Source organism: Oncorhynchus nerka, linkage group LG24, assembly GCF_034236695.1.
Source record: "Oncorhynchus nerka isolate Pitt River linkage group LG24, Oner_Uvic_2.0, whole genome shotgun sequence".
NCBI classification, from domain to species: domain Eukaryota; kingdom Metazoa; phylum Chordata; class Actinopteri; order Salmoniformes; family Salmonidae; genus Oncorhynchus; species Oncorhynchus nerka.
Genome location: NC_088419.1, coordinates 71,548,969 through 71,564,406, shown reverse-complemented (window position 1 = coordinate 71,564,406; position 15,438 = coordinate 71,548,969). Strand labels below are relative to the sequence as shown.

The following is a 15,438-nucleotide window of genomic DNA, read 5'->3' as shown; positions in this document are numbered from 1 at the left end:
TTGGCGGCGTGAGTGAAGGAGGCTTTGTTGCGGAATAGAAAGCCGACTCTTGATTTGATTTCCGATTGGAGATGTTTGATATGAGTCTGGAAGGAGAGTTTACAGTCTAGCCAGACACCTAGGTACTTATAGACATTATGTATTGCATTCCAGCTAGAAGGTCAGCTAAAACTGGTCTATAATGCTGGTCTTCTCCCCCCTCCCAGGCCAAACTGGCGTCAGAGGCACAAGATAAGTATGAGCGTGAGATGATGCTCCACGCTGCAGACGTGGAGTCCCTCCAGGCAGCCAAGGCCCAGGCTCTGCAGGCAGCCACGCTCAAACAGCAGCTGGAGGAGAGGGCCCAGAGAGCCTCTGCTCAGCTGCTGGAGGCCAGAGTCTCCTGGGAGGAACAGGAGAGGATCCTCAAGGTATGTATTTGCAGTTGATTGATTGCAATCAAAGGAGATGCTTATATTATGAATAATATATATGGTGTTGGTGGCAAATGGTTAGAAGTGTAGATGGTGATGGTGTAAAATATATTTGTATACTTGTTGGAAGCTAGAGATTGTAAACTGCCACTCACTTTTGCAAGGGTTGTACAGTTTACGTAGTTGGTGTGCACCACAAGGCTGTAATGTGCATGAACTCTCTCTGTTAGGAGGAGATGTCTAAGGTGGTGTCTCGTTCTGAAGAGCTGCAGAGGCAGAACAGCCTCCTCCATGAACAGATTCAGACCATGAGCTGCAAGATGGCCGCCACCCTGCAGCGCCAGGCCAACGAGAGCCCTCTGAACATCTCCCTCACGGAGGAAGGCAAGTCTCAGGACCAGGTCCTTGAGATACTCAGGTAATGCCCCCCCCCCACGCAATTACTTCACTACTACAACACCCTTTTTTTCTCATCATGGCCTCTGTCCCCTCCCTGTCACGCTGCAGGTTTGTGCGCCGAGAGAAGGAGATAGCGGAGTCTCGATTCGAGGTGGCCCAAGGAGAGAGTCTTCGCCATAGGCTGAGAGTAGAGCACCTGGAGAGAGAGCTGAGAGAACTACAGGAGAGCCTTAGTGCTGAGAGAGAGCGAATGCAGGTGAGCTGGACACTATGGACAGCCAATGTTTTATGGCTTCATAGGGTAGTTACCTGGACCCAGGTTAAGCCTTTTCCTAGACTAAAATGCCTGTTCAATGGAGAGTGGAAAAACAGTTTTATTCATAAATGAAGAGAGTATGGGTGAGAGAGCAGTTTAAGATGATAATAGCTCAGTGCTGCTTATGATCTTTAACCCCTGACCCCAGGTGACAGCTAAGACCCTGGCTAAGCATGATGAGCTGATGAAGAAGACTGAGACCATGAGTGTCCTGATGGAGACTAACAAGATGCTGAGGGAGGAGAAGGAGAGGATGGAGCAGGAGCTCCAGCAGACACAGGCTAAAGTAAGACAGCAGGTTTACTTTCTCAGTGTCAAAGCACCAACCTTTGGTTATAATAACAAAACCCTATCTTAAGTAATTTTTCTCTGGAAACCTTGTGTGAATTTGGTCCCTGTTTTTGGCGGGAGGGGGGAGGGGCTGTTTTAGGCAAGAGGCCAACTTTTTATTATTTTTTATTTTAAATGTTTGTTTTGATTGACATTTTCTTCATATCTCTCTCCCTGCCTGTCAGGTGCGTAAGCTGGAGTCGGACATAATGCCCATGCAGGAGTCCAACGCTGAACTGAGTGAGAAGAGCGGCATGCTGCAAGCAGAGAAGAGGATTCTGGAAGAGGACATCAAACGCTGGAAGGCCAGAACACAGGTTAGTGTTATTCCTTACACAATTTGTCCCAATCATATTATAACATACCCATGAAATATTACTCAATGACAGAAAACAAATACCCCCACCCCAAATAAAACAATAAAAACATTCTCAAAGTATGATTCCTTGTGACTCACAGTTTGTGTAAGGTCCGAAAGCCTGTTTATTGACTTTGGATTTGAAATGTAATGTGTTCTGTTTAACTCCTGTGTGTCCCTTTAGCACCTGGTGAGCCAGCAGAAGGACACAGACCCAGAGGAGTACAAGCGTCTCCACTCTGAGAAGGAGGCTCACCTCAAACGCATCCAGCAGCTCACTGAAGAGACGGGCAGACTCAAGGCTGAGGTGGCCAGGTGAGAGTTAGCCTAGGCTGTAATATAAACAGAATATATAGTCTGGAATCCAAAACTGAATACCGCTCAGTTTGACTTTTCTGTTATTACATGGTACCAAGGACAGCAAGGAAGCTGAATTCAATGAGGAACCTATTTTGTAAAAACACCATGCTACACAATGAATTGGCAAACAACGCAAGACATAAAAAGTGAGAATCTGCTGATTGTACTATAAAAAGTATTTTGTGATGTTTTATATTAATGTATGATCTCCCTGTAGGAGTGGCGGCTCGGTGACGTCCCTCCAGAGCCAGGTGCAGATGCTGCGTGAGGGTCTGGGGAAGGTGAGCTCTGACAGGGATGCTCGGAGGAGGAGTATGGAGGCCATGAACCTGGACATCCAGGAGAAGTTCCGCACCATCACTCAGGTCAAGAAGATCGGACGCCGCTACAAGACACAGTATGAGGAGCTCAAGGTGGAGCACGACAAGGTCAGTTGGTGAAACACCTGGTACCTGTTCTGGTTTTGTACAGGGCAAAGTTTAAAAATGTATATATATTGATTTGTAACTAAGCTGTTTCATGAAACCCAGCCTTGAATTCACTCAGACTCCCAAGATTCAAGAACAAGATTCATCTCAATTGTTTTCTCATTAAACTAATAATACCCTTACTCATGTTGTCACTGAATAACAAATGTGTTGGTCCAGGTGGGATCAAGTTGAACACTCGATGTCTAACCTGATGTCCTTGATTTTAAATAGACATTCTCAGTGTGTGAATCCTGCCGTAATGTATTCAGCGTTGGACTGATCTCCTCTCCAGATGGTGTTTGAGGCAGCGTCCACCCCAGCCCAGGAGCAGGAGGCCCAGCAGGCCTCAGCCCAGGAGCTCCAGGGTCTGAAGGACTCCCTGGGACAGGCTGAGACCCGGACCAAAGACCTGGAGGGACAGCTGGACAACCTCAACAAGGTCAGAGCAGTGTTTCCCCTATACTTTTTTCCCAGGCAACATCCAGGATGACTTTCACCAAAATTGTAAATGCCTATTGGGAAAATGCCTACTGGCTCAGAAAGGGTGGTAAAGGTACCTGGTTGTATGAAACCATATTACTATCACAGACCTTGGTGTGTTCCTCTCAGGTGGTGGGTGAGCGTGAGGCGGAGGTGCGCGGGTCGCAGGAACAGGCCTCCAGGCTGCAGACAGAGCTGACCAGGCTGAGACAGGAGCTGCAGGAGAAGGCCTCCCAGGAGGACACCCTCAGACAGCAGATGGCTGAGAAGGAGGAGAAGACCAGGAAGGCCTTTGTCGGGGCCAAGCAGAGGATCAACCAGCTTATGGGTAAGAGGCCAGACCAGACAAACCTGACTGTGGCTCAAGCTTGAGTGTGGCTGAGGTTTGCATTGAAGTATACAGTTGCGGCCAAATATTTTGCCACACTTGCACTTTTCTTAAATGATTCCATTTTTCTTCTAAAATAAGTTGAAATTGAAAACACTTTTGGTCTCCACACCTTGTTATTGTATCTTCAGCATTGCATAACCAATTTTATTTTTGTGAAATGAAGTTTAGAGTTTTTATTTAGTCCAATCCAGTTGTCTTTATTTTTTAAGTAATTGGCACCCTGGAGCTAGTACTTGGTTGCACAGCCTTAGGGCAAGATTACTGCAGACAAATGAGCCTGCTGCACCTTTCCACTAGCAATTTGGCCCACTCTTCAGAAGCAAACTGCTATAATTCTTACAGTTTTGAGAGGTGCCCTACATCAACTGCTGTTTTCTTTCAAGTATTAGTTTCGGTATTTCACTTACGGGATATTCCCCCAGCGTATTCGTCAGCAGCCTTTATTACACTATGCCAGCCATTATTGGCTGTCGAGACGACGTGTGAGTCTGGGAAGGGTGTCCCTCCTACCCTACAAAAAGTCCAACCCAGTACCTGAGTCATTCAAACACCTCTTCTCACTTTTCATCAGAAAGCTTACCTCGACACGACGACTGCGTTTTCCAGAACTAGCTAAACTGTTTATAGACGTGAGCTTACAACTCGCGCACCGGGTGCTATTCTCAGGACTGAGCGGTAGTGACAATTTTCCTTAACCATAGTTAGAGGAAAATTATTTGAGGGAGGAATGGGTACAGCTGTGTCACGGGTAACTCATTTACGACCAAGTTAGCTGTATCCAAACAGTGACTAGTCGTTAGCAAGCTAGCCACCGGTAGCTAGCTTTGGTAGTTTTACTTCAACAAGAAAAGTTTACCAGCTACACCCCGAGCTATCTTTTCTGACCTGTTTCGGAAACGGTATCCGGCCATCACACCGAGTGCCGCCCTCAGAGATAGCTAGTGATTAGTGGGTTATTGGACTAGCTTACCGAGCTAGTTTTTTTTTCTGACAGCTAAAAACATAGTATCCAACCTATGGCGACAAAAGCATCTCCCACCCCAAACGAGGAAAAGCTCCCGACATGAATCTGCTCCTGTGGAAACAAGACATCGGCCAAAGACACCCACTCGGTGTGCTCCGCTTTCCTCGGGCTGCAACATTTCCAGGAAGCTTTAGCCTCCCCTGGCTCCTGTCTACACTGTGCCCTCTAAACTGTGAAGAGCCTCCGTCGCAGGCTAGCATGCCAAGCTAGCCTGAGTTAACAGGACCCTAACATGGGGGGCCGGTGTCCCCGATGGCTCACCAGAGGTGATTGATATCCCCACAGCAGTGGTCTGTATTACAAAAGAGCTGTAGGTTTGATATATTGGTCCACAGAACATTTCCCCCAGGATTTAGGCTTGTTTGGGTGGGTTTTTGAGAAGTTGAATCAGGCTTTCTTGTCTCCTGCAGCAGTGGGGTCTTCCTATGTTTACCAATGACCAAATGAAGCGTTCAAAGATAATAACCCCCCCCCCTACAACCAAACATGAGGAGGTGTGATAATGCTGTGTGGTTCCTTTGCTGCTTATGGTACTGGGGACCTTGAACGTGTGCAAGACATGGAATCAGCAGAATATCAAGATGTTTTGGAGTGCAATGTTCAACCCAGTGTCCAAAAACGTGGTCTTTGTCAAAGGTTGCGCGTCAAATCAAATAACATTTTATTGGTCGCATACATATATTTAGCAGATGATATTGCGGGTGTAGCAAAATGCTACAGTGCAGTAGTATCTAACACAATCTAAAGAATGGAATTAAGAAATATATAAATATTAGAATGAAAAATGGCGGAGTGGCATTGGCTAGAATACAGTATATTCAAATGAAATTAGAGAAACAGTATGTAAACATTATTCAAGTGACCAGTGTTCCATGTCTATGTGCATGGGGCAGCAGCCTCTAAGGTGCAGGGTTGAGTAACTGGGTGGTAGCCGGCTAGCGACCATGACTAAGGGCAGTGTACTAGGTGGAGGCCAGCTAGTGATGGCTATTTAACAGTCTGATGGACGCTGTTTTTCAGTCTCTTGGTCCCAGCTTTGATGCACCTGAACTGAACTCTCCTTCTGGATGATAGCTGGGTGAACAGGCCGTGGCTCGGGAGGTTTATGTCCTTGATGATCTATTTGGCCTTCCTGTGACATCTGATGATGTAGGTGTCCTGGAGGGCAGGCACTGTGCCCACGGTAATGTGTTTTGGCAGACCACATTACTCTCTGGAGAGCCCTGCGGTTGCAGGCGGTACAGTTGCCGTACCAGGCGTTGATACAGTCCGACAGGAGGCTCTCAATGGTGCATCTGTAATAGTTTGGGGTGGTCTTAGGGGCCAAGCTGAAGCTGAGTTTAAGAGGCACAGTTGCTCCTTCACCACACGGTCTGTGTGGGTGGACCATTTCAGATGATCAATGATGTGTACGCAGAGGAACTTAAAGCTTTTCACCTTCTCCATTGTGGCCCCGTGGATGGGGGCATGTTCTCTGCGGTCTCCTGAAGTCCACGATCAGCTCCTTTAGTTTTGTTGAGGGAGAGGTTATTTTCCTTGCACCACTCTGCCAGGGATGATTGAGTTGGTGGCGTACATGGCCACTAGAGGTCGACCGATTACGATTTTTCAACGCAGATACTGATTATTGGAGGACAAAAAAAAGCCGATACCGATTAATCGGCCGGATTTTTATTTAATTTTTTTTAAACGTATTTGTAATAATGACAATTACAACAATACTGAATGAACACTTATTTTAACTTAATATAATACATCAATAAAATCAATTTAGCCTCAAATAAATAATGAAACATGTTCAATTTGGTTTAAATAATGCAAAAACAAAGTGTTGGAAAAGAAAGTTAAAAGTGTAATATGTGCCATGTAAGAAAGCTAACATTTAAGTTCCTTGCTCAGAACATGAGAACATATGAAAGCTGGTGGTTCCTTTTAAAATGAGTCTTCAATATTCCCAGGTAAAAGTTTTTAGGTTGTAGTTATTATAGGAATTATAGGACTATTTCTCTCTAACCATTTGTATTTCATATACCTTTGACTATTGGATGTTCTTATAGGCACTTTAGTATTGCCAGTGTAACAGTATAGCTTCCGGCCCTCTCCTCGCTCCTACCTGGGCTTGAACCAGGAACACATCGACAACAGCCACCCTCGAAGCAGCGTTACCCATGCAGAGCAAGGGGAACAACTACTCCAAGTCTCAGAGCGAGTAACGCTTGAAACGCTATTAGCGCGTACCCCGCTAACTAGCTAGCCATTTCACACCGCATCGTTACACCAGCCTAATCTCGGGAGTTGATAGGCTTGAATTCATAAACAGTAGAGCTGCTGGCAAACACATGAATGTGCTGTTTGAATGAATGCTTACGAGCCTGCTGGTGTCTAACATCGCTCAGTCAGACTGCTCTATAAAATCATAGACTTAATTATAAACATAACACACAGAAATTCGAGCCTTAGGTCATTAATATGGTCGAATCCGGAAACCATCTTCTCAAAAACAAAACATTTATTCTTTCAGTGAAATACGGAACCGTTCTGTATTTTTTCTAACGGGTGTCATCCGCCGTGTACACTGCTCAAAAAAAGAAAGGGAACACTAAAATAACACATCCTACATCCTGGGCTGTAAGCACAACCCCCACCTGTGGACGTCGGGCCCTCAAACCACCCTCATGGAGTCTGTTTCTGACCGTTTGAGCAGACACATGCACATTTGTGGCCTGCTGTAGGTCATTATTTCTGAAACTATCTGCCGCCATTGTCGCAACCCCTATTACCAGCCTGTTCAACCTCTCTTTCATATCGTCTGAGATCCCCAAGGATTGGAAAGCTGCCGCAGTCATCCCCCTCTTCAAAGGGGGAGACACCCTGGACCCAAACTGCTATAGACCTATATCCATCCTGCCCTGCCTATCTAAGGTCTTCGAAAGCCAAGTCAACAAACAGGTCACTGACCATCTCGAATCCCACCGTACCTTCTCCGCTGTGCAATCTGGTTTCCGAGCCGGTCACGGGTGCACCTCAGCCACGCTCAAGGTACTAAACGATATCATAACCGCCATCGATAAAAGACAGTACTGTGCAGCCGTCTTCATCGACCTCGCCAAGGCTTTCGACTCTGTCAATCATCATATTCTTATCGGCAGACTCAATAGCCTCGGTTTCTCGGATGACTGCCTTGCCTGGTTCACCAATTACTTTGCAGACAGAGTTCAGTGTGTCAAATCGGAGGGCATGCTGTCCGGTCCTCTGGCAGTCTCTATGGGGTGCCACAGGGTTCAATTCTCGGGCCGACTCTTTTCTCTGTATATATCAATGATGTTGCTCTTGCTGCGGGCGATTCCCTGATCCACCTCTACGCAGACGACACCATTCTATATACTTTCGGCCCGTCATTGGACACTGTGCTATCTAACCTCCAAACGAGCTTCAATGCCATACAGCACTCCTTCCGTGGCCTCCAACTGCTCTTAAACGCGAGTAAAACCAAATGCATGCTTTTCAACCGATCGCTGCCTGCACCCGCATGCCCGACTAGCATCACCACCCTGGATGGTTCCGACCTTGAATATGTGGACATCTATAAGTACCTAGGTGTCTGGCTAGACTGCAAACTCTCCTTCCAGACTCACATCAAACATCTCCAATCGAAAATCAAATCAAGAGTCGGCTTTCTATTCCGCAACAAAGCCTCCTTCACTCACGCCGCCAAGCTTACCCTAGTAAAACTGACTATCCTACCGATCCTCGATTTCGGCGATGTCATCTACAAAATGGCTTCCAACACTCTACTCAGCAAACTGGATGCAGTCTATCATAGTGCCATCCGTTTTGTCACCAAAGCACCTTATACCACCCACCACTGCGACTTGTATGCTCTAGTCGGCTGGCCCTCGCTACATATTCGTCGCCAGACCCACTGGCTCCAGGTCATCTACAAGTCCATGCTAGGTAAAGCTCCGCCTTATCTCAGTTCACTGGTCACGATGGCAACACCCATCCGTAGCACACGCTCCAGCAGGTGTATCTCACTGATCATCCCTAAAGCCAACACCTCATTTGGCCGCCTTTCGTTCCAGTACTCTGCTGCCTGTGACTGGAACGAACTGCAAAAATCGCTGAAGTTGGAGACTTTTATCTCCCTCACCAACTTCAAACATCAGCTATCCGAGCAGCTAACCGATCGCTGCAGCTGTACATAGTCTATTGGTAAATAGCCCACCCATTTTCACCTACCTCATTCCCATACTGTTTTTTATTTATTTATTTATTTACTTTTCTGCTCTTTTGCACACCAATATCTCTACCTGTACATGACCATCTGATCATTTATCACCCCAGTGTTAATCTGCAAAATTGTATTATTCGCCTACCTCATGCCTTTTGCACACATTGTATATAGACTGCCCATTTTTTTTTCTACTGTGTTATTGACTTGTTAATTGTTTACTCCATGTGTAACTCTGTGTTGTCTGTTCACACTGCTATGCTTTATCTTGGCCAGGTCGCAGTTGCAAATGAGAACTTGTTCTCAACTAGCCTACCTGGTTAAATAAAGGTGAAATAAAATAAAAAATAAAAATTTTGCAGGGCTCTGGCAGTGCTCCTCCTTGCACACAGGCGGAGGTAGCGGTCCTGCTGCTGGGTTGTTGCCCTCCTACGGCCTCCTCCACGTCTCCTGATGTACTGGCCTGTCTCCTGGTAGCGCCTCCATGCTCTGGACACTACGCTGACAGACACAGCAAACCTTCTTGCCACAGCAAACCTTCTTGCCACAGCTCGCATTGATGTTCCATCCTGGATGAGCTGCACTACATGAGCCACTTGTGTGGGTTGTAGACTCCGTCTCGTGCTACCACTAGAGTGAAAGCACCGCCAGCATTCAAAAGTGACCAAAACATCAGCCAGGAAGCATAGAAACTGAGAAGTGGTCTGTGGTCCCCACCTGCAGAACCACTCCTTTATTGCGGGTGTCTTGCTAAATGCCTATAATTTCCACCTGTTGTCTATTCCATTTGCACAACAGCATGTGACATTTATTGTCAATCAGTGTTGCTTCTTAAGTGGACAGTTTGATTTCACAGAAGTGTGATTGACTTGGAGTTACATTGTGTTGTTTAAGTGTTCCCTTTATTTTTTTGAGCAGTGTACAAGGGGTACCGGTATCGAATAGTTTGCTTAATTTCAGTTTGACAAAACAAGCAATGTATAGTGTAGAGAATCATTGTCACATCTAAACTCCTGTGAAATATCACTTTTTTTCTCTCAATTTTTTTGAATCTGGTGTACAAAAGTCAAACTTAAGAACAAGAAGCATAGAAATAGTGTGCACTCACATTTCTGTGAATTTGGTCGGGTCACGCAAAAAGTTACATATTGCAGCTTTAAGAAAAGTGCAAGGGTGCAAATATATTTGTCTGTAACGGTATGTGAATGCTGATCTCTGATATTTTCTGTCATGAGATGTTAGCAAAAAAAGGGGGGGACCTTTTGACCTTATCCCATCCTCCTCCCCAGGCTCCAAGGACCAGCTGCAGAAGGAAAATGAGGAGCTGAAACAGCAGAGGGAGGAGCTGGAGGTCAGAGTCAGTGCTCTGAAGTCCCAATACGAGGGCCGTCTGAGCCGCCAGGAGAGGGAGCTGCGGGACCTGAGGGAACAGCAGGAGAGACACGGAGAGCAGAGGGATGAGCCTCTTGAACAGGGTCCCAGTAAGGTGAGAGATGGAGGCATAGATTTCACTTGTGCTTTCTACCTGACTAGCCTGGATTGCTTTTCATTTTTCCTCTTCTACCTATAGGCTCAGGAACAGCAGAGGACCACAGAGCAGCGAGGACCACTGAAGACCACCCAAGCTGCAGACCGGGGCAGGTAAAGTGTTCACACACACTCTCTCTCTCTCTCCCGCAAACACACTCACTACACTTGGGTAACTTGTGCAATGACGTTTTCATCTGTATTTCCCCTTCCCCATAGCACCAGTACCTCTGAGCCCCCTACTGCCAACATCAAGCCTACCCCTCTGGGTGCTCAAGGCCCCAGCAAGCCCCCTGCCATCCCCGGGAACAAGCCCACCCCCCGGGCAAGCATCAGGCCCATGATCACCCCTGCCACCGTGCCCACCCCCACCCCTACTGCCACCGTCATGCCAACCACACAGGTGGAGAACCAGGAAGGTGAGTTCTGTGGAACCAATATCACTGTTGGGTGTGATGTGAATGTTATAGCATTAATATTTGAGTATTGGTCTTTTTTAAAGCGCAGGATGGCTGTTTGTGAAGTGTTTTGGTAGTTGAAGTGCACTTTATTACTTGAATCAGATGAGATCAATGAGGGGGAGAACGAGCACATTTCAGACGGAAGGATCGAGAATCAGACCGCAGACATGGTATTTCCATCTCTGAACAGTATTGACCCTGTCACCTGTGACCCCTCCAGCCATGCAGTCATCCGAGGGCCCGCCTGAGCATGTGACTGTTTACGGCAGTGCCAGCGGTTCAGTACGGTCAACCAGCCCCAACGTTCAGACCACCAACCCAATGCTGGTGGTCCAGCAGACCCAGACCACAGCCTTCGTCCAGCCAACACAGCAACAGAGCCTGCCCCACACTGAACCAGCCAATCAGGAGCAGCCCCCGGCCCCAGTAATGGAAGCTGCACCCAGTTCGCAAATGGAGAGGCCGTCGACGTCAACAGCCGTGTTTGGGACAGGTGAGCATCTTGATTAAATCTAACCAGGAGTTTCTATAGATTTGGGGTATAGTAGTGTTGTCTAACTAAGCTTAAGGGTTGACAATGAGTGAAGTTCTCACTGCATTACCACTGGTCCTCTAATATTGAATGAACAGCATATCTACCAAGTTAAGCTAGAATTGTGTATTTTTTCAATTCTCCAGTTTCAGCCACCCCAGGAACATCTTCCATGTCCAAGAGACCTCGTGAGGAGGAGCAGGACAGCTCTATGGTGGCTGACACAGACACCCCCCAGGAGGACCCCTCTGAACCCCCCATCCCCAAGAAGCTACGCATCATCCAGAGAGTCGACCCAGAGGAGCCAGAGGCCCAGGAGGAGGTGCTGGCTGAGGGCAGTGCAGAGGGACTGGTGCCTGGAGAGAGCCAGGAAGCCCCAGAGACCAGCCAGGTATGTGTGTACTACCCATTCTCTCGAGAGGCTGATATGGTCTTTCAGTCTGGTTTGTGTGTCTAATCGTGTGTGTGCCAGCAGGTGGTGGAGGAGTACCCAGTACTAGAGGAGGCTGAAGAGGGTGCAGCGTCTCAGTCTGTCCCCGTAGAGCTGCTCCTGTCCGAGACCGCATTCATCTCATTTTCATACGACGCCAACGAAGAACCCCCAGCACGATGTCATCGTCATAGTGACCGACTCTGAAAGCGAGGACGAGCAGCAGGAGGAGGATGAGGAAGAGGAACCGGTACGGACAAAGGGAATCGACTGTAGTCGATTTGAAATATTTTAGTTGCTAGACACTAATTGATCCTTCGCTAAGCCTTGGTTACTGTTACATTTTCCCAGGAAGCCCAATTTCCTCTTCTAACCACTGGCGAAATCCCCTCACAGTGATCTCATAGTGTGTTTCTAATACACAATGAAATTAAACTGACTACCCCATGCTAATCAGGAGACTCTCGTGTGTGTCATGGTGGATTGTCATTACAATTGCTTCACAGGAACCTGGTAAAATGAAGGTTGTTGTGTTGCTAGCCACTGGATGGCTCTGAATGCACTGTCGGCATGCAGCCAGTTGTTATCAAGCACTCTCAAATCCTATCCAGATGTCGACAGCAGATGAAATTTCTATTCATAGCATGGATAACTTAGCTAGCTAACATACATTTAGAAAAAAGCCTAGTTATATTATCTGGCTACTTAGCTAGCTAGCGTCAGCAATGTTGAGTGGTCAATAAAGTGAAGGCTTCTTTACCGGCTGAGCTAGCAAACAATAACACAAGTATAATTCTGTATTCTAAAAATACTCCAACAGGCTCTGCATTTCCAGAATCACAGTAGCAAGTACCCCTGGTGTACTGTTAAATTATTTAGCCATTTAAACAATTTGTTTTTGGATGAAAACTCAGTTTTTGTTATGCCCTCAATGGCTTTCATGCATTTCAAATGTGAGCTTGCCTGAGGTGTTTGCTCTCTGTGATTGGTTGCCCAACATTTGGGGACGGGGCTTAGTGAATGGTCAATTGAACTCCCTCAAATCCTAGCAAAAATCTTGCCTAAAACGATCTGAGAGTATATGTCACTTAGAAATCTGGAACTCTATTTGATGGGATGAAAATGTTGATATGCAGCCCATACTCAATGTTGAAATTCAACTTGACTGTTCATTGAGACCTTTTACATCCTCTCTTTAGGACTATGATGAGGAGGAGGAGGATGACGAGGAGGAGGAGGAGGATGAAGATGATGGAGGGATGGGGGATGAGGGGGAGGAGAGCAATGATGGGAGCAGAGATGGCAATGAGGCATATGAAGGCGACGACACAGAGGTAAGATCCACACACACACATGCGCGGTTACTAACTTAACGATGTCATTTCCAGCATGTGTTTTGTAATTCCACTCTCTCTCATTTCCTGTCTTGCACCCACTCCCTAATTCTTTCCAACTGTCATGTCTCTCGGATGTTACAGCCAGGCAATGTTGTAACCAAAGTTGTGTGCACATGCACGTTTTTCTGTGTGACGAATTGGTGCCTCACCAGTGCTCTTGCTACACTCTGCTACCTCATGTCTGTGTTGTGATCTAGAGTGACGGTGTGTGTGTGTGGGAACTGAAGGTCCTGGAAGGTTGGCAGGGGAGAAGGGTGGGTGGGTGGGGGCTTTGTGGTCAGGGTGTGGATGCAGAAGAAAGCGGGGCACACCCTCTCCGTCTAGCTAGCTTTAAAGTTACTAGACCTCTAAGGGAATGCCTGTACAAGGGATATTAATCATGATCAGCATGTGCGGCTTACCACAACACTGCAGGGCAGTAGAAACATCCAGTGCGTGGGAAACATCCTGTAACATCTCCTTCCGCCCTCTTTCCTCGTCTTCTCTCTCTCCCACTGTGTGTGCCTGCCTCCCTCCCTCCCAGGGTCCTGATGGGACAGACCCAGGCACGGAGACGGAGGAGAGTCTAGGAGCATCTGACTCCACCCAGCACCCGGCTGACTCCCAGACACACAGCTGTAAGACGTTGGAAACTGTCACACACTTGTTTCCACAGTCGGTTAGACATCTGACACTTGAGTGACAGAGAGATGTAATATGTTGATGTCTGTCTGGATTGAGAGATACATTTTAGTCGCTCTGTTGGTAGATTAACCAAGCCAGTAGATTCAACATGTCGGAAACTGCTAGACATGAGCCTATTTTACAATATTATTGGGGTATCTGTTAGTTCAACAGACAATGATGTAACTGCGTCTGTCTGTATGGAGAGATTACTTTTGTGTTGGATTTTGATGTAGGAACTCTGCCAAACTAAACCACAGTGTCGTCTCCTGTTCTGTCAGTCGAGGGCAACAGCAGTATGGAAGCCTTCTCAAGTGACCCAACCAGCTCTGCTCCCAGAATGCACCAGTCTCCACGGAGAGCACCCCATCCGCTGCCCCCCCGCCTCAACATCACCCAGGAACGGGGACCCACTGCTCAGGTACAGGTTTGTGCTTATGATTCAATATAGCCAGTTACACTATGTGTGTCTGTGCGTAAGACAATTGTATTGCTGTTTTTGTGGTATGGTTATCTGTGTAGTACCGAGTTGTGTGTGTGTGTGCCTTACAGCGCCCCATGCGTTGCCAGTCGGTAGGCAGAGTCCCTCAGCTCACCCCTGGGATGGCCAGCGGCGGAGTAAGTCACAATATTGTAGTAAGTCACAATATGGGAACAGGTAGCATGCTACCTGTTCCCATAGACTTCCAGGCATTGGCTAACACTAGTTAGCAATGGCTCGTGAAAACATCCTTCAACTTCCTTTAAACTGCCCCTCAGACATATAAAATTGTATACACAAGTTTATCTGGTTAAGTTGAACATTTCGCGCTATCCCTTTTTAAACTGCAACTCATGTGTTCTGTTGTCAGTGTTTGATGTTGTCCTTTTAGCGCTATATCGGTATTGGACGATAATTATACCGATATTTAATAAATAAAATGGGGGGGGGGGGGGGGGGGAGGAAATCTGAAATGTGGCCATTCTCGTGTGTCATTGTCACAATGTAATAAATCACCATTTGAAGAATTACTTCTTGGACAGTTCTTTTGTATGGCAATTTAGGAAAATTCGATGTGTAAATATTACTTTCATTTACCCGCTGTAAAACAGTATATCGGCAGATGTATCGGTGAGTTTTGCCCCCCCCCCAAAAAACTGTATCGGACCCAAAAATAAATTCCGCTCAGGATCTAGTATAATATTCTTTCCTCCCTCTGCCTTCTTACAGCAGCACTTTTTTGACGATGATGACAGGATGGTTCCCAGTACTCCTACTCTGGTGCCGCCACACCGCTCTGACAGCTTTGCAGAAGCTATCCAGTGAGAAACACACACACATCAGCAGCTAAACACCACTAGTAAAGTCCCCATAGGAACCCCATAGTACTTCTAACCTCTTGTCGCTCTCTATGGTCCAGTTCTCCCCAGGTGGCTGGTGTACCCCGGTTCAGGTTCGGCACCCCAGAGGACCTGATGCCCCAGACCACCACCTCCCACTCTGACCTGGGACATCTGGCATCACAAGGAGGTACTGGACTGTACTTAGGCACACCTCATCTCTTTTTTATTTCTCCATACCCTACCATTGAGACACACCCACTCTCTCTTTCCTCATACACACCACTGAGATCAACATGTTAGTTATATGCTCCTCACTGTTTTTCTCAGATACCT

At 46.9% G+C, this 15,438-nt stretch overlaps 1 protein-coding gene across 1 annotated transcript in view; it reads left to right on the top strand.

Moving 5' to 3' along the window:
- The window catches only part of LOC115108547 (nucleoprotein TPR-like), a 39,268-nt gene that overhangs the window by 17,119 nt on the left and 6,711 nt on the right, over positions 1-15,438 (top strand). Inside the window, 22 exon segments of the mRNA XM_065009136.1 lie at positions 207-410; positions 644-831; positions 921-1,068; positions 1,277-1,414; positions 1,644-1,775; positions 2,001-2,131; positions 2,394-2,604; positions 2,939-3,085; positions 3,256-3,454; positions 10,062-10,258; positions 10,343-10,413; positions 10,519-10,718; positions 10,981-11,253; positions 11,439-11,683; positions 11,768-11,895; positions 11,897-11,972; positions 12,922-13,056; positions 13,643-13,736; positions 14,064-14,203; positions 14,335-14,400; positions 14,993-15,084; positions 15,183-15,292. Of these exon segments, the coding sequence (XP_064865208.1) occupies positions 207-410; positions 644-831; positions 921-1,068; positions 1,277-1,414; positions 1,644-1,775; positions 2,001-2,131; positions 2,394-2,604; positions 2,939-3,085; positions 3,256-3,454; positions 10,062-10,258; positions 10,343-10,413; positions 10,519-10,718; positions 10,981-11,253; positions 11,439-11,683; positions 11,768-11,895; positions 11,897-11,972; positions 12,922-13,056; positions 13,643-13,736; positions 14,064-14,203; positions 14,335-14,400; positions 14,993-15,084; positions 15,183-15,292 (3,325 nt within the window).